Source organism: Lonchura striata, chromosome Z (genome assembly GCF_046129695.1).
Source record: "Lonchura striata isolate bLonStr1 chromosome Z, bLonStr1.mat, whole genome shotgun sequence".
Lineage (NCBI taxonomy): Eukaryota > Metazoa > Chordata > Aves > Passeriformes > Estrildidae > Lonchura > Lonchura striata.
The window spans coordinates 26973606-27001229 of record NC_134642.1 but is presented as its reverse complement, the minus strand read 5'-3'; the positions used below and the strand labels follow the sequence as shown (position 1 = coordinate 27001229).

General features: G+C 38.0%; 1 protein-coding gene across 2 annotated transcripts in view; it reads left to right on the top strand.

Annotated features, from left to right (window-relative positions):
• GOLM1 (golgi membrane protein 1) overlaps window positions 1-26681 on the top strand; it is a 36234-nt gene extending 9553 nt beyond the window's left edge. For both annotated transcript variants that reach the window (XM_077790052.1, XM_077790053.1), the window contains exons 3-10: window positions 258-437; window positions 8898-8952; window positions 9912-10014; window positions 15407-15533; window positions 20038-20167; window positions 21404-21691; window positions 23624-23737; window positions 24057-26681. In XM_077790052.1, the coding sequence (XP_077646178.1) occupies window positions 258-437; window positions 8898-8952; window positions 9912-10014; window positions 15407-15533; window positions 20038-20167; window positions 21404-21691; window positions 23624-23737; window positions 24057-24121 (1062 nt within the window). In that variant the 3' untranslated portion in view covers window positions 24122-26681. The remainder of the gene's footprint in view (window positions 1-257; window positions 438-8897; window positions 8953-9911; window positions 10015-15406; window positions 15534-20037; window positions 20168-21403; window positions 21692-23623; window positions 23738-24056) is intronic.
• The last annotated feature ends 943 nt before the right edge of the window (window positions 26682-27624 follow it).

Here is a 27624-nt window from a genome sequence, read left to right as displayed (position 1 = left end):
AAGCTCAAGTACTGAGCTTTTCATTTTTCTAATCTTTAACAGAAATTTTACAGTCTCTTCTGCACACTCCTGTTAATTTACGTAAAACTAGAGAGGTGTGTGTATGTATGTATGAGTAGTATCCCTGGCTGATGCAGGACTTCCATGATATCCGCATTGTTAGCGCTGTAAAATTTACTATTCCTTGAATATACTGGACAAGAGTCTGGCAAGGGGGAAGCATCTCTGCTTGCTTTGGCTAATCTGCTCTTTTTCAGGGTCGAGTCATGGATCTGGAAGTCAAAGTCCGCAGGGCGGCAGCAGAGAGGGGTGCTGTGGAGCAAAAAAAGAATGAATTCCAAGGGGAGCTAGAGAAGCAGCAACAGCAGATTGACAAAATCCAGTCCTTGCACAACTTTCAGATGGAAAATGCCAACAGAGTACATCAGGAAGAGAAGGTAGGGCTTTTCCGAGCCACGGTTTTCTGTGAGACTGTGGTTTACAAAGACACACTCTGCAATGGGAAGTGCTAATCACATGTTGCAGCTTATAGTCAATGCTGGTGTGGCAAAACATTTTATATTGTGTAATATTGAGTAAATGGACCTTGAATGGACATTTTAGCATTTGTTTTATATTTTTGAAATAATAGAAGCTGCAAGTTGCAAGTTTATTCAGAAGTTCTGAATAAAACTGTTATCTCTTATAAATCATTACCATACTTGAATTGTACCTTCACTTTTTTCCTGTATACTAATGTTTTAATAATTAAGAAAAAGAAGATGCACCAAGAGATATATTCCCAAGTATATTTGTAAGCATAAGTGTTTGGCGTTTATTTCTAAATGCATTACAAATTTTATGGCATCTTGGGTTTCTGCCTCCAAAACTCAATGGTATTGGGAAGATACGAGAATTTGAGACTTCCATGGCAGTGCTCCTGACAGTTCAACTTCACCAGGGGGATGATATTCCTTTGTGAAGAATGTGAACAAAGCTACTTAAAATAGCAGTGTGTATGATTTCTGCTGTGTAATATTTTGCAAAATGGTTTGCTGTGTATTTTCCTTGTGTTGCTGATACTGCTTTGATTGCAGTTGTTAGTAATATCACTTTTCTCCCTATTAGCAGAAGTATTTAGTTGAGACTATTCAAATGCTCCTCCCATAGTCTCTATACTGAAGTTTATAAATCAGCTTTCCGGCACTATTACATTCAACAGTCTGAACAGTCACGTCTTGATGGTAATATGTACTCTTCAGGTAGCAGGTTTGCTGTGCAGGAATGGTTTGCTCCTCAAAATGTGTTGCCTGAGAAAAATATCACCAGATTAATCTTTGAAGAACTTAGAGGAACAAAAATTGAGTAAAAATGGAAGGTAGTAGGTGCACATCAATGTCATATATCATTAGTTTATTTTGAAATAATCTTTACCCCTGGTCTTCAGGGAAATAGTAAATCAATTCTTTCTGTGTCTTTTGAGACAAACACGTATCCTTGATAATTTCTCTCTTTCTGTTCATTCTTTGCATATACTTTAAAAAATATGAGGTATGGTTTGTCTGTTTATTTTTTAATGTGTGCATTTTTTAAAAAGATATCTCAGAATATTCAGATAGGATTCAAGTGAGTAATCAATCCTGTCACTTCTGCCTTCTATTATTGGATGTTGCTACTGAATGCTGTTGCATTTTCTTGCTTTCTGCTTCAGTCCTACAGGGAGTGAAAATACATGCATGAGCAGAAAAAATAAAATTCAAAGGTAAGAAAAGGGCAAATGTAATGGAGTATTATGCTTCCTTTCTATAAATAGACATTGCCAGAGTTACTAAAAGGCACTGAAAGGGCTGGCCAGAGAGTTTTCAGCACAGGCTAGCAAGAGGGGCAGATGTTGAGAGATGGTGACAGGACCTCATCCAGGAGTTTTAAGGGAGCTTAATGAATTAAATATTGCTTCTGCCAAGCATGATATGCCATCTTTTCGATTCAAAAAGACATTAATTGAGTGGTAGGTGGCAGCACACAATCTACTTTCCTTGTGGTGTTTTTGAGTCTAGTGGACATATAGGAACTGTTCATAAAATGTGGCATCCATGCCCAGAGAAGTAGTGCTAAGTATTTTACAGAACTAGAACTGTTGGACATGGGGTGGAATATGGTGTCTGGGGAAGAGTCAGTGTGGCTTCTGAAAAAGAAAGTCTTTCTTCTGAAGTATCTTGAAGCTTTCTCCTGAAAGAGTTGGTGATAAAGATGAGGGAGACAAGTGAACACATTCAATACTCCTGAAGTTGAAGCGGCTTGTAGAGATATTATACAGCCATGTGGTAAGAGTGGTATTGCAAGGGTGAATGACAAGGCAAAAGTTACAAAGCAGCTTAGAAATACACTTGGTTAATTGTTGTACTGTGGGAGAATCACCAGTGGAGTTTTGAAGTGCTGCAAAAGATAACAGAGAAGAGAACAAAGGTCACCAAAGCTGTGCAGTAGTTTCTCTACAGGAATCCAGAGTGTGGTTTACAGGCTGGACAAGAGTCAGCAGAGGAGAGCCATCACAGTCATCTCCAGGATTCCAAATGGTACAGATAATGTTTGTGGCTGGGAGAGGGAAGGTAGGGTTGTCCTGCATTCACTGATGTGCTTCAAATGACATCATCAAGTTGTATTTCAGACTGAGCAGAAGGTAGTGCTCTTCAGGCAATAGGTGGTGAAGCTTCAAGTGCATGGCAACCATAATACCAATAATACTAGTTACAGTGGGTCTATGTAGGTTAAGGAGCAACTGAATGACCTTGGGCAAACGCCTAAGCCACTACCTAGGTGTTTTTCTATTTCCACATGTTCCTCAGACAGAAGAAGCTGCTGCTTGGAAAATACTGTGTTTTATGGCTGCCTTCGAATTCATTTGGCATTTCAGTGTTAGAGGTGGGATGCTGGGAAAGGTGGCTTTTGAGGCCAATGAATTTGAAATTCCTGCCTCCTTAATGCTCTTTCCTCTGTCACCCTAAAATAGAGTTGTTCAGTTTGTTTCAAAGCTTGCTTTGAAATCATGGGAAGTGATACCCTAGGGAAGTGGTGCATTGGACTAATTTCCTGAATTCTGCATTTTGTGGCTGAAGAAGAGCATGTGTCTCACTCAGGAGCCTGAAGTGGTAGGGTGAACATGTATGTGCCTGTGCACCATTTTGCATCAAATTCAAAATTTGATTTTCTTGTGACACACAAGCAAATACCCTGCAGAGATGCTGTTTGTTTTCCAGCTCTAGTTTAAGAGTAGGGAGAGCTGTTTTGCTGGAAAGCCATGCATTTGTCAAAAGAAGACATCAGCCAAACTGGTATGGATTCGTCCACTATAATGATGTGGTGGCAGGGAAGAGAGGGAAAGCTTAATTCTCCTCACTAATGACCTTTATTGGAAGAAGCTGTCTGGGATCAGAGGTTATTTTACAGAGGAATGTCAAATATAAGGTGTAACCATGTATAGATGTGTTTTGTATGATCATATCTTGTGTATACAAGTTATGAAGGTATATACAGGATAGATACATATAAATCCCGGGTGTCTGCAGGCTCTCTGTCTCTTTTCCCTCTAGGTTGGGGGCGGGGGGGACACAAAGACATCTCAGACATTCTCCACCCTTCCGTCCGCAGGAACTGGCCCAGCTTGGTTCCCGATCCTTCACCCCCTGGCCTACCTTCTCAGGCCACATGGCTTTTCCCCTCCCCCACCCAGCTCATGGCTGGGCAGGGGAGGTTTGCACTCTCCACTGACCGGAACCAAAAAAAAGTGAGATCTCCTGGGAATTCTGCTTTTAACCCCTCTGTGTTCTCAGAGACATGTCCACCTTCAATTGGTCACCCCAAGTGTCAGTATCCAAACCTGACCCCTGACTGGACTGACCCCTGACTGGACTGACCTCTTCCTTCTAAGAAAATTCTTTTCCTATGTCAAACCACGACAGTAGGAAGGAAAAAAAAAAAAAGGATGGTCTGAGGCTGGCTGAACTAGAGAGAAGGAATATAGAGTATAGTTTGAAGTTAATACCTCTTCACAGCTAAATGAATGTACGAAAAGTCAGAAGGTGCATTAGATACACCTGTGGAAGTTTTATATTAATATTCTCATATCATATGATTTTGCTTTGCTTACATTGGGTTACTGAAGGTGATAATCCTGAAACGACCTGACTAGATTGTCCTCACATTAGCTGTTTGGGTTTTAGTTAAATGTAAAGTGAAGGAAAGTGAGTAAAGTGAAGTGAAAGTCCTGTCATTTTACGGGGCTTTTTTTCTCCGGTCTACTTGCTGTTGCCTAGTACCTGTAAAAGTAATTTTGTGTTCATGTGTGTCAAATACCATCCTCTTGTGCTTAAACTTTAAGAAACTAACTTGGCAATTTTGGTGGTTTTGAAGACAGCGCTGCATCATGTGATATGTCCTTGTGTCCTCCGTGACAAAACAGAATCTAGATTGCTTTGAGCACAGGCTGTGAAGCAAGATCTTTGGCAGAACCACTCTGTAGAAACAGGTTGTTTTTTTTTGGTCTGAGTTTTATTGGATGCATGGGGTGTTCGTTTGTTTGGTTGGGTGGTTTTTGTTTGGGGGTTCCTTTGTTGTTTGGGTAGGTTTTTTATGTTTATTGAGGAAAAGTGCAGTTTCAGAATGGAATTCCATTTATTGAGAAATAGATTTCAATTAATAATATCTCCTCCATTTTGAGCTTGAAATTTGTTGTAAGGCTTAATTGATGTGCCTCCACTGAACTATACATGAGTGTGCAACACAATGATCAACCTTAAAGAGAAATACTTCCTTAAAAACCTTATTTATGAACTTTTCCCCTGCACACTATTATGTATTTTAGCTGTTAGTCTCTTGGCCTGGAAGCAAAAAACCTTTTTGTGGCAAGTTCTCATGTTTTAACACCAGCTGGTGTCTAAATATCATGCAGACTTTTAGTCACTTCCCACATCTTATGCTAGATTTTTGAAGAAAACTCTGTGTTGAGATAAGAACACTTTGATAACTGAGATGAATAAAACCCAAGAGAAACAAGACGTACACAATCCAATTGCTCAGCATCTGCTGTCTGATGCCCAACTGTTGTGATGCACTAAATAGCTTATTTAGTTGTTGTTTTGCACTGGGTGATCGGGAATTTGCACTGAGTAGTTTTTATATTGCACCATGGAGTTTATGTCACATTGGTCTATTCCACACACCTTTCCCCTCCCCGCTAAGCCTCAGGTGTGGTGGTCTCTCCCTGACCTGCTCTCCATCCCCCTCTCCTCACCTGTGTCCCATTGGATGTGGCTTCCTGGTTTTGCCCTACCCCTTTTCCCTGGGCTCAAAACCCCCCTGGACTTCGGTCTCTTTCTTTCTACCTGATGCCACCAAACACCTCGGTCTGTTACCCCCTGAGGCATCACCTGGATCCAAGGTGGCTTCTAATAATAAACAGGCTTTGAGTCCCAAAGAGGAGAGGATTCCTACAGTCCCCCAGCAGCTATTGATGCCTCCTGGCCAGCTCCCCGACTTTATGTCCCAGTGTTCTGTGGTAAGGAATGTCCCTTTGGCCAGTTTGGGATACCTGACAGAGCTTCCTTCAGATTTCTTGTGCACCTGCTGGCTGGCAGGGCATAGAAAATGGGCAAATCCTTGCCTTAGTGTAAGCACCACCGAGCAGTAACTAAAACATCAATGTGTTGCCAGCATTATTCTCATATTAATGCCAGAGTAGTGGTGGGGAGTTGCGGGAGCATGCAAGACAGAACCACTCTTTCTCTTTGCTGGAAGGACTTAAATCAGTTTGAATTAATAATGAAATGAGTGCCCTGCTTTTCCCTGATGGATTATAAAGTCTGTTTTTGCATGTATGAATCTTGCCTTCCCATCTTGCTTTATTCACAGTTTGTGGTATTCTTACCAGATGAGTTACTGATCCTGTGGCTTATCATTGTCTCCTTTGTGCTATATTTGTGTATGCAAAGCCCCTTTTTTCTTAAGTTTTAGTGTTTATGCTTATCAAACTATTTGCTTTCTTTCTTTTGTTGCAATTATGCTTTTATATACATGCTCATTATGCTTTTACATACACCACATACAGTGAGTGTTAGAAAGGATGTATGTCACTTCAGTGTGCTTGGGTTAGCTTGGTTCTTGATAGTAGCAAATGCTGGAGAAGTTATTGTAGTAATTCCTCCAGGGAATATGTGTATGGAAAATACTGTTTGACATTATTCAGATCAAATGCATTTACATAGTCCAAAGTATGTGCTCAAAACAAATACTTCAAATAATTTATCTCAAAGCTTCCTCATGCATATTTCTCCATTTTGTTTTATTATTTTTAAACAGTAACTTTATGTTTCATAAGTGGAATAATACTTATGTAGACATGTACTGTGGTGAATAATAAACAAGTCTTTGGCTGTATCATTTAAAAATTTGCTGAACAGCTGGAACAATTTGTTTCCCACACTACTGGTGAAAATGTGACTTCTGAGTTTTGATGTCTGAAGCATTGTCTGTCCACAGCATTGTCTCCAGTCAAAAGACTTGGTTTTTTCCTCTTTGGTAGTCATAAGGACTTCTGTGCAAACATGTTTACAAATAGAATAAGCTGGTTCAGTATTACAGATTTAATATATCACAGAATATCAGATTTTGATACAGTGACAGGTTGATTTTAAAAGTTGGTTTTTTTGCTCCTGGGGATTAAAGCTATTGTTTAGTGGGCTAAATGAAGTTTAAAATGTGAGTTTCTTTCTAGAACTGAATATTGGCATGTGTCTTTTGAGTACTTCCCAGCAGTTTTCATTCTTGATCTGCATAAAACCCCAAAAGTAAGTAATGTTTGCTTAATTTACAGCCACAAGGTGAAAATTAGTTAACACTTGAATGATAGGAGGAAGAATGGAAGACTTCATGTTATTGACTTAGTCAGATTGTAAGCTGGCAGTTGCAGTACTGTGCTGTAAATTATTAAAGAGTAGATCCTGCTCAAGTTAAACAGCTAACTAGGATTTAACAGGCTTTTTCCTGGACTGTTGCCCACACATTCAAGGAGATAGGTGTGGCATTGCCAAAAGACAGTTTTATATGCAAGCCATAAAGACCAAGGCAGATTTCTTTTTTTTCCCTGTTGTGATTCAAAGAGACTTTTTTTAATGTGGGAAGTATTTTTTTTTTACATCAGCTAATCACAATTATTATTGTCCTAATGTACAAAACATGTAACACTTTTATATTTTACTGTCACATAAATGACACCTGGCATTTAGGTGTCTCAGGATGCTCCCACCCCATTCTTTCCCACTCTTCCCCCTTCCCCCCCCCCAGTAAATAGAACCAAAACCAACAAAGCCCCACAAAAAACTGTAATAACATACAATTATAAATTGCTCTATCATACTGATTTTTCTAATCCACTGACAGTTTCTGATAATGGCCAATGCTGTGTTATCTTGAAGGTGACAATCCTGAAACAACCTGACTACATTGTCCACACATTAGTCTAACTTGGAGTTTCCAGTAAAACATTAATTTCCTTTCCCCAATAAATCAGTGAAAACAAATTAATTTCTTATTTACCTATTCTATGAGAAAGGGGAGGGAGAGATGTTAAACAATCTTACATATAAGTTGTTACTGTTTTTTGAGTTTCTTTTTACTTGAGCATGATGAGTTCTTTTCGCGAGGTTTCACAGTGGTGTTCAGAAAACAGCTGTACATATAGAATGGTGTAGAAAGACTTAGCAACAGCTGAACGACCACTTCTGTGAAGTATGACTCTTTTAAATGGTCATTCAAAGACAAATTACTACTTCGCCGGGTGCTATTCTGCTCAGATTTATTGAACACTACACTCACATAATCAGCTGGCCCTTATTACTGTAGTCTTGGGAACAACAACAACAATGCTGTCAGTGTTTCAGGGTGACTTGGGCAGACAGAGTGGATGCTGTTTCTTTTTTGGGTGTGGACATACACACACAACAGTACTAGAACATAAACTTTGGGAAACAGGGGAGTTGATTTTCTGGGACCCTTGAAGAACCCTGAAGTTTCCCAGGACAAGGATAATAAGGGAACTGACAATGAAACCTGAGAAATAGCTTCCTAAGATTGGACTGGATAATTTCTGAAGAGTCAGTGGATGTCTTTTTTGTATTCTTAAGAACTTTTCTGCATCAGACTTGCTAAATTTATGTCAGGAGTTATCCCGACATCTGTCTCAAAAGAATAATTTTACTTAGCTGTGACTTGATGCAGTTTTCAGGAGTTCTGAAAATGTGTGTATATGAAATGGTAGATGGAGATTGATTAAAGAATCGATAAAATGTGTTACATTCTTCTTTATTCTTATGGGATAACAAAGGAGTGGAAGAAGGCCACTCCAACATGAAAGCAATCAAGAAGATAGGTAGAAAAGGGATACAATGCAAGGTTTTCACATTGCCTTCATGGAGTTGCTTTATACTGAATGATTAATGCTTCTGTAGCTTATCTTTGCATGCCTGAATGCAGGTGCATTGATTCCTGAGTGAGAAGGTAGTTGATAGTGAGCTGTGATGTTGTATTCTTCCTTTAAGAGAGATAAATACAGCAAGTCTGACTCCAGTTGTGAGATGCAGTTAGAATAAAGTGACAGCCAATTTTAGTATCTATAAATTCCTTTAAATTCTTCATATTTTCATATCTTTCCCCACTCTCCTATACTGGAAAATCTGGGTTAAAATGAGTATTTGTTGTTGTCAATAGGAGATCTCTAAAGCAGCTAAAAGGTGTTGTTCAACTGTGACACTGTCACAACTGTGACACACAAAAAGTAGATCGTGTTACAAGTGCTTTGATAGGTGTTGTTTATAATGGTAATGCAGGTCCTTTGCAATTAAAACACTTTGTTCTGCTTCTTTCAGGCAATGCTGATGAGTAACATCACTGTAAATGATCGATTGATTCAGAGTTTACGAGGTATGTTTTGGTACCTCTGTGACTCTCTTGTATTGATTTTTAGGCCCCTGTTTTTATGACTTGAATTTTTCTGCCGCCTTTTGAGAATGCTGCCTTTCTTCAAGTCAGCAGTTACATGAGCTGCCATGACTTAGATACCTCATCTGCATAGCTCCAGTTAAGTGTCAGACTAATCTGCCTCAATAGTAGGAGGATTTGTCCATGTTGTGCTTGATGTAGTACTCTTGATATAATATGAATAGAACTAAGTTAATACATTTTTTCTTCATTTTACCTGGCGACATACTCTTGCATTCTTCCCTGAGGCGTGGGGTTATGCATTTTAGCACCAGAGTAGTTCACAAATCCTATATTAAATAAAAAAAGTAAGTCTAATTAATTACTATTCATGTTAGTGTTTCAAAATTGTTAGTAATGTATTCTGAAGGTACTTGGGAATGAATCCTATAAAGAAGTAAGTATGTCGTGGTATTGTCTTCTGGTGCCCTCCCACAGAGGTTTCTCTCAGAAATAAAACTAAATCATAAATGCCTCTGTTGCTAAGAAACGTGGGTATAAATTGCATATTATTCAGGGAAGTGTTCCAAGCTTGTCTGTATATGACTGATAAATGTGAATGCTATTTCATATTGTGTTCTGATTATGATTTCACAGACATAAAGATTTTCCAGACTGCAACCTAGCAGGGTTTGCAAATCAGTTCTGTGTATTCTATAGGAGGAAAAGTAGGTAAAAATATGTATTATACTGTTTTGCCAATATATTATGCTGAGAGGTTATTCTTACCAGATCCCATGCACCCTTGTTGAATAAATTCAACAATTATATATGCATTTGTGTATGAAATGCAGTTTGCATGACAGATGAATTAATTTAGCATTGTTGTTATAGATTTGTTTCTTGATGTTTCTGGTTTAGAATCTGTACATATATCTGTATTTTAATCCTGCTTTGACCAGAACACTTGAAAGAGTTACAGACGGAGTATGGAAAGCTACAGCTGGATGTTTACTGGTTTCAGAAGAATCAGACTAACCTTCAGAGGAAGTTCTCATATGATCTGTAAGTATGTTCTTTAGGAAAGATGATTTCCCAAATTATAGGTGACTTGGTTATAACCCTTGTGTTAGCTCTGTTAGTAAATACACATTTTTAAAGAGAAGGTAACATCTGACTCACCTAAAATTGCTCACAGTTGATCTTGGAGAGGAGCATTAACTTTCCAGCGTTTTTTATCTCTGTGCCCAGATACTTCTTGATGTTCCTTCTATTGCAAGAGGATAAAGGTAGCAATATTATCACATAAGAATTGTGTGGGGGAAATTGAAACATGAAGAGGGTAAACTGTGAAGTTTGAATTAAGATAGGGGAATACCTGATGAGAAGAATATGTACCTTATTGATCTGACAGAGGTCTTGGGAATTTCTTGTACCATCAGACTCATGTGTTCTGCTTTGCATGACATACCTAGTCATGGCTTTTTCTTGAGATTTCCCACTGAATTTTAAAGCATGGATAACTGAACAAAAGTACTTACAGTACTTTTAGTATCCTTACACTAAATACACATTTCTGGTATTTCTATTCTTCCCATTTCTTTCTGCTCAGTAATATTCTTGTTTCTTCTACCTCCCTTCACAATATGTAGTATCTTCCCCTTGTGCATAGGTATAAAAAAGCAATAGAATTTTCTGTTTGCATGTTCTCATAATTATGTTCCATCAAGAATGTAATTATTGTAGTGATAGGTATTCTTTCAGCAGCCTTTTTTTTCCCACCTTAGAATTAAAGATTAATGTTAGTGATACTTCCTGATTACAAGTTCGTTCTGACCTTTTGTTTTTGATTATTACTCATGTAATAAAAATGACCTAGATATATTATATTATTGGAGAATTTAGGATTTCTAATGGAAAAGTAGAAGGAAGTTGGAAACTTTAGTTTGTACCTGCCTTTCAATAAAAGAGTTTCTTGTGTGTTAAGTGGCCTTTTCCCCGTCTGTGTTTGTAGTGTACCATGGTTGTTAAGCAGTCTGTTGGCTGTTTAGTTAAATGACAGACCAGAGACTCTGTTGATAGTTCTGCACTAATGGGTGAATATGTTTTCCAGTGTCTTCTTCTAAGTGTGAGATCAGCAGGAACAAATAGACCTGTATATAGCACAAATATATCTATCTGCTGGACGGTAATGCTCCACATGAGAGGTGTACCTGTTAAGCAGTGGTTTGATATACACATGCAGGGAAGTGAAACATGACAAATGTATTTAGTCTGGCTTAGGAAAACTTAGAGGTTTATCAGCCATGTCTGGTGACGTGTTTACAAGCATGGTTCTGTTGAGGAAATCCCTGACAGAGCACCCCTGCTTGTGGTACCATAAAGAATCCCTCTTTGTTTAACAGAGGAAGGTTGTTGTCAGACAACAAAGTCTGTACTGGCTCAAGGTGAAGAGCTAAGCATGACACAGTGGTAAAGATGGGTTTACTTTTATAAGGCTAAGTGTAGAGATAGGTGTGGTAAATCAGCCACGTGGTAGTTGAACTGGGACTCAGCTGATCTCCTTGTGGTTGGTCTTGAGGCAGGTGCACCATTTCCTGCAGAGCCTCCATGTAAAGGCAGTTATCTCAGCCAAGGAGCAGCACTGTCTTCATTAGCTTTGCTGCAAAATATTTAAAGGTTCATTTTCTATTTCTAGACTCTTTTCCTAAGAGTACAAGTGAGGAAAACAAACTTGGACTTAAATTTTCATAAATTAATCTATAGCTTTGGTACTGTGCAGTGTTCACACAGTTCTAGCAGGAACATGTATTTTTAAAACATTGCTTCTTGTGTACCTTTAGGGAGGATCTTGGAATGTTAATATTTCTCTGCTAAACTAATTTACACAACTAACATTATATTGTGTTTAGGTAATTGCAGAAATGGATATTTGATGGTGCTTGGCTACATATATTCCTCTTTGCTATATGCTCACTTAATACTGTCACTTTAAATGCTTACAAACAGCCTTTCCCCAGTGTGATTGTGGACTTGGAAAAATAAGAATTATTAGAAAGACTCCAAATGTTATTTTTAATCTGTCTTCCTTCCTCCCCTCCCAAATAGGAATAAATTACTGTGTTGCCACTCTGTTCATCTGTCTTGCCAGGAAGGGGCATTAGACCTGATTATGTGCTTCTTCCTTTTACCTGGATTTGCATAGATGAAGGTTTTGCATCTTAGGTATCAAGTATACTATGCCCAGTGCAAAATAGACCATATAATTTGTATAAAATGAATTAAAATGTTATAAAAATATGACAGAAGTCAAAAGTCTTTTTCAAATGGCACATTGTAAATCACTCTTTTTAAACATTCTGTTACTATTCTGCAGAAGACAGTGGTAAAAGCAGTTGTGCATATGCAATGCATAAGAACAAAGTCTGTGATCTAGAAGAAAAAAAATATCATTGTTTCTTCTTGTACACGAGCCTTGAAGTTTCATCTTAGCATTGTTTTGGAATAAGCTTAGTGTTTTCCATGCAGAAGTCAGCAGGAGCTATCTGGCCTTACTGGTGTTGTGTGCAAAAGGAGTGTGCATTCCTCAGCAGTTGACTTCACAATGTAACCTTGGTGTACACTGTGCCCAGTGCTGTCTGGTCATGGTTAGAGCTTCTTCAGCAAAGGCTTACTGGCACACTGACCCTTCTCTTCTGCAGCAGCCAGAGGGAAACAGAAGCTTCTGGACTCATCTTTTGAAATTGTTATTGAATATATTCCAGTATTCGAATCCATTTTTGTTCCTAAGAGCTTTGTTTGTTACATAACTGCGTCTTTAGAAATCTCACTGTGTGTAAAAATCTGAAAATTAGTGTGGTATTTGCAGGTCTGACAAGTGCAATAGTAATCTCTTTTGGTAGAGTTGAAAGGAAGATGGTAGATGCTTCTGGAGAACAAAGGTACTCTGTTTTCCCATGCTGAGAATATGCAAATCCAGCAGCCTGGAGAGGGAGAGGCTGCACATCTGTTCCTGTGCATGTAGAGCACATCTGTACATGGCTGAGTATGCAGAACACAGAGCACATGAAGCATGAGCACACACAACATTCTCCTGAAAGTGAGTGTCTGCTAGTGCAAAACATGTTCTTGTGTTGGTCTAGATGGGCTGTCCCTCCTTACGAATTTGTAGTTTGGGCTTTTCTCCACCTTTGTGCCTCTGTGCTCCTTTAGGCTTTTGGAGATGATCCTTGGATGGGCTGGTGGCTCCCTTGATGAGCCTTGGAGCAGTTGGGGAGGGTGTTATTTGCACTCCTTGGTGTGTGCACAAGTGAGCTCTGTGTCATGGAATTAAGCTGTGTAGTGAAGGAGAAAATGTACCACAGAGACTGAATTTAAGAACATTAGTTTTGCACATTTGAAATGTCATGGTGATGGGATGAGGTGGAGAAACTAAGGCTGTCCCTGTACTCTAGAAGTTGTTGTAAACATGAGTAGAGTATTAAGCTTAAAATAAGCTTAAAATGGTGAGGGGTTGTCCTAGATGTTAAATGAACTTTATTTTCATGTGCATTATGGGATCAAAGTCTAAGCTTTCTCAAATGCTCTGTTTCTGACTTCAGGTTGTCTGTGTACTGCATCTTTTTGAAACTTGTAAACTGTTACACAATTAATATGTCCTTTTATTTCTTAGAAAATAGTGAATGTGAGTATAACTCAAGCCTGTGCTGTTTTACTGTCTCTGATGTTCACATGTTTAAAGCACGGCTTATTTTGGTGACTCTTCCATGTAGTAGCATTGTCAAATCAGACTTCAGAATAATGTCTGGTCTACAAGAAAACATAATAAAGGTAATAAGTCAGTTAGCAGACAGATAGGTATGAACTACAGAAGAGATTTTTTACTTTTGAAAGGCAGGACTGGAGAAGGGTGAAAGTGCAAAAAAAATGAGTCACTTGCTGTGGTAGAGTGCACGTAGCCTGGAAACTCCTTTGGATTATGTAGTAGTTTGTTTTCAGCTTGAGAAAATGTAGCATACCTGTCTGAAACAGCTGTTGTTGCATGGAAGGTATTGACAGAATAACACTTGGTCAGAGCCAGAATAAGGAGAAATTCAACCCCCTTCTTAGTCTTAGTGATGGGTATGATAAACTTGTAGTATGTTGTCTATGCAGTTGTACAGAGGTTGCTGGAAAAGATTTTGAATGCACAAGGATGTGTTTGCAAGGTCTGTAGCTGATTGGATATGTATAAACTGGAAGTTACCTTTGAGTGGAAAAACAAAGGAGAGAGAGAAAGGAGAAAAGGGTTAAAAAAGCCCATCAAACTTCTTTGTTGCTAGACCAGTGTGGAAAAGAAAATGTGTTCCCCAGCCAGGAACCTGCTCTTCCTTGGGCGGGCTCTCCAGGGTACTGACAATGATAGTGATTTTTCACTGTATTTTCCCCTAGTGTGAAAACACTTGTCATTGGCATCCACTCAAACTGTTCTTCATAGTGTGGTCAGAGCATACTTGGGGTCATATGATGACTAGTTTCTAAGATGTGTATATTATGGGGTAATGCTTATCTTGGTTTGCTATTCACTAGTCTTGTTCTTCCTCTGATATAAACTGAAAGCTGTAAAATAACTTATGAAGAGAGTGGCAGAGAAAAGATGATCTTGCCCTGACTGCACACTTACCCTGAGAAACAGATTGACAAAACTCCTGGGCTTTCCACAGGATCCCCAGCACATGCACAGAAGGGGAGAACGCTGCCCTGGCAGCTTTAGGAAAAACACTGCTGCAAACAGCAGACCTTACCTAGGAGTTAGGGAGCTGTGAGGAAAAGGCAGGCTGCACGGATGCAGATAGAACACTGCTGTCACAAAGGCTGAGATCCTAATGGTGCTGTGTAACTATTAAAAGTATGTAAAAGATCTACAGTGCATGTATCTTTAGGATATATTCCTTCCGGAACTTAGAGTATCTATTAGTGAACTCCATTTCTGTAACATATGTTTTGTTGCATCTTGCAGCATTGCACTTTGTTGAAATATTGAGGAAGTGCATTCTGTTTGCTAATGGTAGATTACATCTGTTTTCTATTTCAACTGGTACTTTTCTGTTTTCTGGCTAAAATCAAAATATGAATTTCTGGATCGTACTGAAAAAAACCCTGATTTTACCTTATCTGCACTTAACAGAATGACACAAAGACACAATGGAAAAATCACGTAGCTTGCTAAGCTGGTCAGACAAAAGTAGTTTAAATTAATTTCTTCCAATAGAACTTGCCTGCACTATGAATTTGTCCTTAGGACTTAGGTCAATGCCTCATTTTTTCCTAGTGACTTATCAAATATAAAACCAGGTAGTAGGATTAAGACAAAGAAAAAAATAGATATAATGAAGGAAAAAAAATTAGATAATTTTACAAAACTACATTATAGAAGAGTTTAGATGAGAGTTAATTGTCTTGTTCATGTTTTTTCCAGGTCACAGTGCATCAACCAGATGAAAGAATTAAAAGAACAATGTGAAGAAAGGATAGATGAGTTTAGAAAAAAGAGTAGTGATGTATCACAAATCAAAGAAAACAAAGACTTCACAGAAGATAGCCAGGTATGATTTGGATAATTTCTTGAAAATACTTTTTTTGTAATTCCTAGGTGTTTCTTCATCTTTCTGCTACCTCCTATTAGCATTACCCTATCTAATTAGATTTGTCACTACTTCAGTATTTGTTGAATGTTTCTGATCTCTGGGAAATGGGGTGATTTCAAGGACAGAACAAGGAGCTATCCTGCAGGAGATTTCAAATCACTGTGTCTCTGAGATGCACCAGATTTGAGAGGTGATGCCAAAAGTGGTGTGGGATCCATTGAGGAGTATTTACATGACTGAACTTTAACAAACTCAAAAGGTATTATTAATTAAAGTACTTAGTTGTTTTTTATGTTGAGGATGAGGATGAATTGTGAATTACTTGAGAGAAGCATCAAACCTTGAATATTGTAGTCCAACGTTCATCAGCTATGAATTTTCACAGAAGTCCTTTATGTCTGAATTTTACTATAGGAATGAAGGGATAATCAAATGTCTTAATAAAATGTCAGATATTCTGAGCCAAAGAATTACAAATTCATTGCTGAACCTATTGAATGCTCACTAGGGTGGGGCAGGCTTGGCAAATCTGTTGGATGTATGTCAGCTGGCTTTTTCTCCTGGGGTGCAGAGGGTAGCAGAAAATCCTGAGAAAAGGTAATTTCAGTTCATCCTATTGTCTTGGCATGTAATTTATTGATGCTCCTTCATTGATGCGAGATTTGGTCAGGAATGGGATTTGATTGTTTAAACTTGATATGAATGGCTCTGGAAAGAGGCAGTCAGGCTCTTGGGTGAGAAGGCACACAGTTTATTTCTGTACCAAAATAGCCCTTTCTTCAGGATTATTGAAGAAACAGAGGTTTCAGAAGTTAGATTTTTTACTGTGACTGCAGTGGAGCCTTTCCCTCTACCTGAGTGGCAGTGGAGGTTTAGTGGAATGTACCATTTTACAAAGGCAGTGGAGATTTAGTGGAATATACCCTTTTCTCTTTGGCTGGGACAAGGCTAAATTTGATGGCTTCAGAAGTGGAAAGGGTAAGGCACTGAGGAATGAATCTTAGTTTTACCAAAAGGTGAAAAAGCGTGTGAGAAAACAGCTAAAACAGTCTGTCCAGAGATTCCCATAGGTTTCAGTCTGTGTCCAGTCCTTTATGTAAAATAGGAGAGACAGAACTACTGAAGTGTAGTACTGAAGTTACCTTTTATCCTGGTAACACGCACTATGTGACAGCTGCAACATGAATGAAGCTTTACAAACAAGAAGTGCTATCCAGTTATGCTTTAAAATAAAAGTTATAGCACTTGTCAATAGTTTTTATCAACTGTATCAAATAAGTAGATAAAAAGTAAATAATAAATGCATCATTGTAAGTAAATAGAACCTGCAACATTTGGAGATGTTAGTTTGTCAAATATATCTTGTTTAAGAAAGTTGACCTAGGAAAGACCCTAATAAAGAAGTGGTCAACTTAATTTTAGTGTGGCCTTACAACAGGTTTTAACTACAGTTACTTGCACTAGATTCCTTTCCTTTGTTTATTTGCATGTATGTGATTGGTTTTTGCATTTTTGGGGTTTTTTTTACCATTTCCAGTTTGGAAGGTAAATTATCTGAGAAGGAACCTGAGGAGTTTGACTGAAGCCCTTCTGCAGGACAATTTCAGTCTCCTGCACAAAAGTGCATAGCTGGAGGCAATCTTCACTCAAAGCAGATTATCTGTAAGGCAGGGCAGGTTATCTCTTATCCTTTTATATATAAATGGGGTGATCTCAGAGGAGCTAACGGGTAATATAGCTACTGACTAAATAATTTCTGTCTATGTTCCCTAGTATCTGTGTCAGTGTTTCTTTGGCCAAGTTGTAACTTTCTCGGTTGTTTGCTTGCCCAAGAATTTCAGCCTTTTGCTTTTATAAAAGTATACTTAGTGCAAGATTACCCTGACAGATCTATGTATGTTTTTGTCCAGTGTTTTAAGCTGGAGTAATTCCTATTTTTAACATCTATGTGCTTATGTAATAGAAAAGTCTGTCTTAAAACTAAAAGAAAATGAAGTGTTGGTTGGTTAATAACTAAACAGCTTTACTTAGGACTCTGTAATTTGGAGAATACTGTATACTTCTTGGCTGAAGAAAATACGTTAAATTACTATATTTTTATCCAGCCACTTAATTATTTTTAAAAATCAGCATATCCCCTTTGAATCTATTTGACATTAAGAATTACTTAGCTAGAAATTTAAGGTAAATAAAAGGATTTTGCATGTATAATTAAGAGGTAACTTCTTGCTTTTAAGTCCAGGCTCAGTATTTTTGCAGAAGAATTCATGCCCAATAAAAAGTGAAAAATGGTCTTATGTTCAGTTTCTGATGATGTTCAGTTTCTTCTGCTGTGAGAGTAATCTTAAGGAGCTGAATTATTTATAGAACAGAACCATGTTTAAATACAGCATTTTTGTTTTATTGATTGAAGGAAGATGGAGTTCTTCTGAATGTCTTTACTGCAATAACCAAATATTCTGCAGTAACATTTGCTTATCAAGCGTTTGTAAGATTTAATGCTAGATTAGTTGCTGATACTGGGCTTCATGGTGCTGATATGAAAAGATGTTCTGTCTGGCTTTGATGGAAATTAAATGCTTTTCAATACAGCCAAGTAGTCATGCTGCAACTCCGGCTTCTTGATGACTTAGTTACTTCTTTCTGTAGTCATTTTTCCAAAAGACTGAATGAACATTTGACAACATAGTATTTTACTGCCCTCCTTAGATAAATGGGAAGCTAGAGTCTTGAGAGTACCAATGACAATTGGTAACAGATATCCAATCTACTGTTGCACTCTTCTGGTGCAACTTGGGGCCATTTCCCATTGTCCTGTCTGTTATTACCTGGGAGAAGCTGACCCCACCTTGATATAACTACCTCCTTTGGGGTGGTTCTGGAGAGCAGTGATGGTAATGCAGTGAGTTGATGATAACTGGGAGAGCATTCTGGTTTCCAGGGACCTTGGAAGTAAGCAGACATTTATTTGGAGCCAACAGCTTCTTTGTCCCATTGAAGTCCCTGATGCAGGGCTGCCAGGCAGGTAATCCCATATCTGAGCTTATTTTTTTGGGTTTTTTCCCCTTCTTTTTCCTCTCAAGTCTTTATCTTTGATCATTCTCATAAATTCATCCACAAACAGCTCAGCTCTGCTCTTTCCCCACTGGCCCTGGCTTTGCACCCTCATTTAGTGTTTCTAAGGTGACAGGAGGGAAAGAATAACTCCATCTATCAGGGCAAGCAGGGTCGTTACTGCTCGAGCAATGACCATGAAGAGAAGAGCCTGAGTGCTACAAGGCATACCATATGAACCATAGCGCCATGCTACGGGAAGCATGGCCACCTCATCTTTTCAAACCTCTTCTACCTCATCTCAACTCCAGAAACATGCTGTAGCTGGAGAATCACATTCTCTACAGGCAGCTCCAGATTCCCCTCCCTAGAATATGGGTTTCTTAATTTCACCTGTGTGAAAGCCCCTGGGTATATCCCTCAGTTCACTGACCATCTTTAATTTTCACCTAGAATTAATGGTGAATCATAAGGTGAGTCCTGTGTCTTGCAAGAGGTACGGTACAAACCTGCACACCCAAATACTCAATTCATATAGTCTGGGAGTAATTTATGGAGAGGTGGTGGCAGGTCATTCCTGAGCTCCCTGTTCCCCATGGTATAGATAAGGGGATTCACTGACCAGGACAGCACCAAGCACAGGACTGCCAGCCACTAGATACAGAGATGGGGAGGAGATGGAAGGGGACCTCAGGTAGGCAAACATGCCAACTCTGATATACAGGGAGACCATGGCCATGTGAGGGAGCCAATGCCAATGTAAGTAAAAGTCATATATAAAATTTTAATTGCCCAATTGGAAGATCTTCATGACAGTGTACATCTTAGGCTTAATATCTTAGTGGGTCAGATGCTTATAGCAGTCTAGCACCAGTATTTAGTATATTCTTAAATAAGCTCTGTCATGTTAAACAGGTATTATTTTCTAGAGTAGGTTGATTTACGCTTTTCTTAATCCTGCATTTAATACAGTTACAGACCAGTTCTATGCAAGCCTTACTCAGCTAAAGTCTAATGATGACCAGATTCAGTTTCCTTGACTAGTAAATGGCATCTGTTTATTTGCTCTACTCATCCTGACACAGTAGCACAACAGTGGATAAATGTGTGGTGTTATATGTGTGTTCTGTAACACTCTGAGAATAACCAAGGACCATAATCTCATCATTAGCTGCAGTTAAATAAGGTATGTTAAAAATCTCCTGATGTGCTATGCTGTTACACAGAAACATTACTACATATTCAGAATTGTACAGTACCATCTATCACAAATAAATATTTAGTCCAAATATTTCTGAGTGTTTTGGGATATTTTCCCATGCAGAATTCTTACCTAAATTCTACTTCCCTTTCCAAATCCAGGTGCAGTTATATAGACCAGTGTTTATCTACTACATTCACTTTATAGGTTGATACTCAACTACCAGCTTTGAAGCAAACAGGGTTCCAGCAGGCTGACTTGGAACAGCAGAAAACCAGTGAAGATGTTCCTAAAGCAGTACCTACAGTAAGAAAGACAGACCTGATGCAGGCTAAAGGTGAGATGGAAATCCTTATCTCACTAACAACTGGTTAAGAACAGTTGTTTTTTAATGGAACATTTAGAAACATTTTTGTACACCAGATAAGAATTAAAAAAGTGACACCAACAGTCTGAATATCAATCAGGTTTCCAACTGAAGGAAAACTTGCTTGGATTTGTTGGTTCAGTTTTGTTGTAGTAGGTATATTGCACACAAGAGAAAATAGAAATATTTACAATTCTGGAGTCAACTTCCTTATTTAATATGGAGAAAATACCCAACTTTTGGAAGGAATAATTTTCAAGCATACTTAAAATTTGCTTTCTTAGTAAGTTGGATATATTCAGCCTGGAACCCTTCCTCTGTGTGGAATAGCTGAAAGTTAGGCTTAGAAAAAACACACATCCATACTTCCCATGTGTTGTCATTGAGCAAAATACAAGTGTGAGAAATGATACACATGGGTTTAGGTAAGTTAGCCTAAGGGTTCTTTTTGGCACTAAACTTCAGAAACTATTAATTTGAATGGACTTATCCTTGTGTGTCTGTTTTGCACAGTGGTGTGTGTGATAGAAATTCTATTCTTAAATTTAATTACTGTTATATGCTATCTTTAATTACAATCTTGTAAACATGCAACTCATTTTAGAGAGCTAGCAGTTGAAGACAGTGTCTATATATAGCTTAATTGAGAAAATTCAATTTTAAATTTAAATTAATTTTTAAATTATGTTTTAAATTAAAAATGAAGTTATGTGAGGACAGATATATGTTAATACCAACTAAATATTATAGCACTTGTACTCTTAAACAAGTACAGGCTTGGATACTTGCAAATCTGCCAGTGTGATGCTTTGTCCTGGGCTACTTTTGAACACCAAATCAATTTTATTGTTCATAAAAAGATGTAACACACAGAACCCTGATGCTTATATAGGACACCACAATTTTTATTTAAACTGCTCTGGTTCACTTGCCCAATTTATTAACCACACATACCAAAATTTTAAGGATATAGAAGCATGAATCTGTTGACAGTAAATAAAATTCCCTTCTTTAGCTGTTTCTAGTAGGAAAAATACAATTTGTATTATTCTTATCTCTGGTACTGGTGTGATTGGAAGAAATTCTTTCAGAGGAAAACCAATACTTTAGCAAGAAATATAAAGCATTATTTATTAAAAGCTTTTAACTTGTGCCACACTGGAAGGCATTATTTTTTAAACTCAGAATCATTTTTGTTGTTTTCAGAAAGAACAGACAGCCTAACTGACATCAGAGACCAGGAGCCTAAGGCAGAAGAGGAGCAGCTTTCTAGTCAGTTGGAAAATCCTCAAGAGTCGCTCAAGGCTGCTGCAGGTCACAAGGAGATGCACCCTGTGTCAGAGAAGGAGCCAAATCCACCTGAGGATGAGAAACATGTAGCTGGGCAAGATATGTCAGAGCCAGCAGCAGAGCAGGCTGCCAGTGAGGAAGCTGAGAGGGAACAGTTCCTAAATTACAATGATAAGCAGGATGACTTGTCCCCTGGAAAGGCTGGTTTGTAGCATGTCATGTATTGTTCAAAACAGTAACAAAATGAAAAGTAAAGAAAGGAAAGGGTGGAATAGGGCATGACTTCTAGAACAGTGGTAGAAGCTGGCCAGACTTACTAAGTTCTTAAGGTCAGTGTGATGTGGAAGGTGTCCCAAGCAGTCACTTACAATCCATGAGTTAAAGATGGAGGCTTCTGATTGTGCAACATGAAGCTGCAAGGCTGTGTTCCTCTGCATCACCATAACAGTCCTACTGTCTTTTCATTGGCTCCAAAGTGTTTAGGGAAATTCACCCCAAAACATTTTGTTACTGGGGCTTTAAAAGAATATGGTGCATCTGAAAAGAATGAGATGTTCATCATTTTGTAGTTAGTCTTTTTACAATGTCAGTGTGTGAATACTAGTTATTCCTATTTCAAAATAAGCTGCCATGAGTAAAACTGGTAACTCAGACTTCAGGTATCTGAAGTTTACTGTTGTGAGTCTTGAAAAACATGGATCAGATGTTTAGATGGAAAACATGGTGGAAAACATGGATAGGTGCCATCAAGTGTCCCTGAGCTATACATCCGAACAGCACCAAGCAGCAGAGTATTGATGCTTTTGCTTGACCAATGTCTAAATGTTCCTCTGTCTTAAGGGATTTGGACTCAGTACCCAAAGTAATCAAAAAGAAGCCTTATGGCAGTCAGAGCAGGAAATGATGCCCACAAAAATGTTGTTTATACTTTTCTAGAAAACACATCCTTAGAATTTTAAGTTTCAGTGTTAATATTGTTGCTAACTTGACAGGGATAAATAATCTCATCTGCATTGCTAAAGCGATGTTTTTCTAACTGGTCCAAAAAGATGCTGGCCAGAGCAGGCTATACTCCAAAGGGATGTAATTACAAGTTATCTGAACTGTTTTCAATTTAATGGAAGTAAATAGCAGAAAGATTGAGATTGAAAAAAATCATCCAACAATTAGGGCAAGGAAAGATATCTGCCATGCAGCTCTTGAAATCTCAGTTTCAAAGGTCTGCATTTCTGTGAGCTAAAAAGGCTTGGGAGGATGTTCTTCAGGCTTTATTGTTCAACTTTACTGCACAGGTTCCTTGTAGCCAAAAGATCTTAAGGTAGACATACTTCTTTGGTAGTCTATGGGCATTCTCTTTCAAGAAGAACTGCTTCTGAAATTAGACCTTTAGGTCCATAACTAAAAAAAATCGATTGCATGTGGTGGTCTGAACATGAATGACATAAGGCTTGAAATTTTCGAGCCTCTTTCTTGGCCACTTATTAACTAGAAGGTTTGTATTAAGAACATTTAGAACAGAGAATGTGATCCATCTTAAGTGAGGTTTGCTTACACCTCTCTGCTGTTACCTTTTTTTCTGGTTGATTATTTGAAAAATGATGATACTAGTTTGGCAATCAGAAATGTTTCCATTTATGTCTGAGTCCTCTATCTAACGAAATCTGATAGTCAATAAATGTTGCTTGAGAGGAGTTAGTAACTGGGTAAAGAAAATCTTCTAGGAGAGAAGTACTTTTGTGACAACTTGGCATGTCATAAAATACTTTACGCTATAGGTATACCATTCCGCTTGCTGGAAAAGCTAAAACAAGAAGGGGTTTTCAGCAATTACTTCAGGTTTTGCCCTCCCTTAGGCTGTCCTTTAATGTATTCTGAAATTGTGTAATGCTCTTTATATTTATCAGAGTGCTAGCTGATTTTGCTGTGCTTTCCAAATCCCAGAAGATTGTCTTTTATCTAGTTCTGACACGATTTACAGCCAAAGTTGCTCTAAAAAGTAACACTTCAAAGGAAAAATAGTACAAAAACCTATTCAGAAAAGTAGTTCATTCAGCAGCAACATAATTCTGTGGAAGATGTTTACAGTCACTCTTCTTGTGTGCAGATGGTATAGCATAAAATGACTTAATCTTCCAGACAAACAGGAACGTGAAGCAGTGAACCAGGACAAGGATGTCGATTACAATTTAGATGTGAATGAAGCTGAATCAGAAACTGACAAGCAAGCAGCACTTGCTGGGATTGAAAATGGTAAAAAAGAAAAAAAGCCAGTTTTAACCTAAATATCACATGCTTAAAATGTTAAGATCATATTTTGTATGGTTCCTAGCTGATTTCTGTTTGTTTTTTGAACTTTCCTTCATGTTTATAGTGTGACCTATTTTCTGTTTAGCACCACTGAACCTACTCCTTAATGGGGGGTGTGGTATCTATAACTTTACTTGTACTACATAGTATTTAAGAATCCTTACAAAATTTCTTGTTGGTTTCTAGATAGAACATTATATATTAAGAACTTCTGCCTCTTAGAAGAGATTTCTATACCACTTCCTTTTTTTCCCCTCTTTAGTTCAAAACCATGAAGATATGCAGAACCACTTACCTGACAACAGTGAAGGACGACAGAAGTTGTGAACAAAGGAAGTTCATGATACAACTGAGTCACCTCTTCCTCCAAATGCAATAATGATCCAAGCAAAGTGATCTTAGAAGGTTTTGATTATCTTCTAAAGGCTTGACTAAGGGCACAAATTAAGTAGTATTTTCTTGTGAAGTTTTAGTACTGTTGCAGTGAGGAAAAGCGGTAAATCTCTGGAGGCCTGTTTCAAAGCAGTTTGGCCTCTGCAATGACTTTCTCCTTCCTATAAATTACAAAATTGCAGTCAGGTAGCAATGAAGTTAGTAACTTTGAAGTTGGCTACCTTGTATATCATACTGCAGTAAGCACATGTGTGGATTAGTGGCAGTCCTCTGCCAAGGATGGATCTCTGCTGAGCAATGCGTAGTAGAGAAATCCCCAGCTCAGTTTTAAGAATTTAAGAAGGGGCTGTGTTACTGTAACAAAACAAAGGATGAAAACCAGTCCATGCTGCAGTCTACCCTTGTGTCTGTTCTGGCACTTTTTTACTGCAGCACAGACTGAGAAAGCACAACTAGTCTCAGATACTATGCAGAATGATATATGTACCTGGGCCTCTAAATTAAACTCCTAGATTACACTGTTGAGATGTGTTCTTAGTTTCAAAGTTAAAAAAAAAACAAACCCAAAAAGGATTCTGACAATAGAAGCTTCTTGCTAAGAGATTAGCCAGGAAGATTTTTCTGAAAGCTTTGTTGGATTCCACAAGGTCAGTACTACAGTGTGTTTTGGTTACCACTACCTGGCACGAGTTTAGTGTAAAAATTCAAATTCATAAACTTCAGCAGATTTCTGAAATGCTGTACTACAACTATCCTTTATGTCACCCAGCTCCTGTCTTTTGCAAAAACAGAGGAATGCAAATGCTTGCCTTGTACAACAGCAGTCTCATCTGAAGAGGTAACCAGACTATGCATTTAGAAGACAAGGACGTGTCTTCTACAGGTGAAGCTGTGTTAATCACAATGTATCATCTTGCTAATCCATCTGCAGTCTTTCCCGTAACTTGTTAAATGTAAACTAAAAACTATTTTACTTCCTGTGAGCTAGAAATACCCTCTGATTACACAAAGGCACCCTTACCTGCAGTCCAGCCACCATGTATAGCCTGCTGTTTTGAAGAAATGTTTACATTTGTGTCTCTGGTCCCAAGACCCAACACCCATGTTTGGAGCATTGTTTGTGAGTATGAACCAACCTCTGTTGCAACAACATAGCAGTCAGACAGCTGTGATTAACTTGCCAACCAGCATTCCACTTAAGAAAACACAAATTTGTCTTTGCTTTCTGTTAAAGCACTTCACTTTGTAACTCCTTTTCTGGTGTGTTGTTCTTCAGTGTACTACTTAAGAGCTCCTGTACTGTAAGATAAGGCTGGCTCTTTTGCGTATGAAAAGGGTATTAGTTTTCATCAAGTGAAGGTCAGAGTTTAAGTCAAAAGATGTCTTTTAAGCCTAAACACAGAAACAGTTCACTAAGAGTTTTTCACCATTTAAGTAAGAACTAACTGGCCTGGGCTACTACAGTCAACACAGCAGGGAAAACATGCTTGTAAACAGGAGGGAAGAGGAATGAGCATCTGTTCTAACAAGTATTGGGAAACTCAGGTTATTGGGACTTTTTTTGCAAATAATGACATGTTTCAACATCAAAGTGTTTACCTATAATTTGGATAAAAATACTAAAAATACTTATCCATAATTTGGATTAAAATGCCCATCTTCTAAGCATTTTCCTAGGACTTAATTAGTAAACAATTATGCAGCTGAGATTTAAGTTGATTAGGAATTGAATATTGATTGCTAAAAAGCATGTATTCTAACAGTAAAAAACAGACGGTGAAACACTATATTCAGGTTGAATGAATAGCTTTACCAGTATCAAGTTAAAAATTCCAAAGAATCAAGCACTTAAGGGTAATTAATATATTTCCAGAGGATTATTTTAAAACTAATTGTTTTGGCTACACTTCTGTTTGCCAACTGGATGCTGTCCTCCATAGATATGACCACCTCTGTACAAAGCACACTTGTAAACCTCTGAGGGCAAAGGGTCCAAAAACATGCAAAAGAGCAATGTTCAAAATGAAGGACTACAGTTTTATTCCCAATGACTTCCAGTGCTTCAATCTAACTTGGGTGGTAGATTTCTAGTATACAAGAAGCCTGTACGTTTAGTGTACAGAATTTTAGAATGTAAAGACCTTTAGTTGAACAAGAGATTTATCTGGAACTGTGGCATACATAGTGTTGTCTCTCACTAATTTTTTTAGTTGTGTGAGGCATTACTAGTTTTCTCTAATTATCTTGGTGTTATATTAGCACTTTGGTTTGGTTTTCTTTACAACTAAACTTGATCCATTTTAGGTAAGCATTTAAAAGTAAAAGTATTTAGAAGAATCTCTAGTGTGCTGATGTTATTTTGTACAACTCATCCAGTTCTAATTGTAATGAAAAGGGGAAATAATAATATTTTCTTGGTTCTGCAAATCACATGTAATTTACTTTCTCTTTTACTTGCTGCTTGCTTTGAAGAAATAAAAAAGGCTGTCCTTGAGCTACTGTCATGTAGTTCAGGATTTTTAAGATGGGAAAGATTTTGTGACTTTACAGGAAGCCAGATGAATGCTCTGTGCCATTTTACCTCTACATATTCCAGGTTTTTTATTTCTTTGGCAGCTATATAGAAGCATTCAAGTATATTGATCATGATGATAAGCAAACATGTAATGTGATATGCCATCTCTTTAGCAGAAAATTTGGAAAAAACATGTCTTCAGGACAGTACTTCTGCTTATTTCAGGAAGCTGCAAATTGCTAGAAGACAAGTGAGTGTTCTACTTCAGGGGTTACCCATGGTTTTCAAGCTCTAGCTCGGGAGTGCTGCTGCTCAGGGGATGAAGCTGAAGTGATATTAATCCACAATAAAATCAGGTGATAGGACTAACACCAAAAAATGCCTTATAGTGAAACACAGAAGAAAAATCAAAACTCCACAATTCTAATATAAATTTGTAGGGGCAGTATGTTTATTGTAGTGCTGGACGCACACTGGGATTTCTCACGCAGCAGGGATTTTCTTTCAAAGCATATGTGCACCTCTGAGAACTCCCAATCCTTTTTTATTACTTTTACTAATTTCTGTATGCATAGAATTTCACAATAGGTCTATGCATATTCATTATGCTGATTTCATGTTACACTTACAGCTAGTTACACTTGTACTTAGTTTTTGTCAGAAAATACAGAAAGAAGTCTTGGGTTACTCTGCCCTGTCTGTTTCAAGGTCTGAGGAGTCTTTCTTAGCTCTTTTTAGTGTGGAAATTTGCATTTTTTCCTTAGCTGCGACAACTTTGTTAGTGCTAGAGTTACTAGACTAAACAACATATTTCACTTGTGTTAGTAAGCTTAAAGTGACACATTTTACTTAAATCTAAATGGATTTCTACCCTGTTAAATTTTGACTCCATCTCATTAGGTCAATATGGAGTTACAAGCTC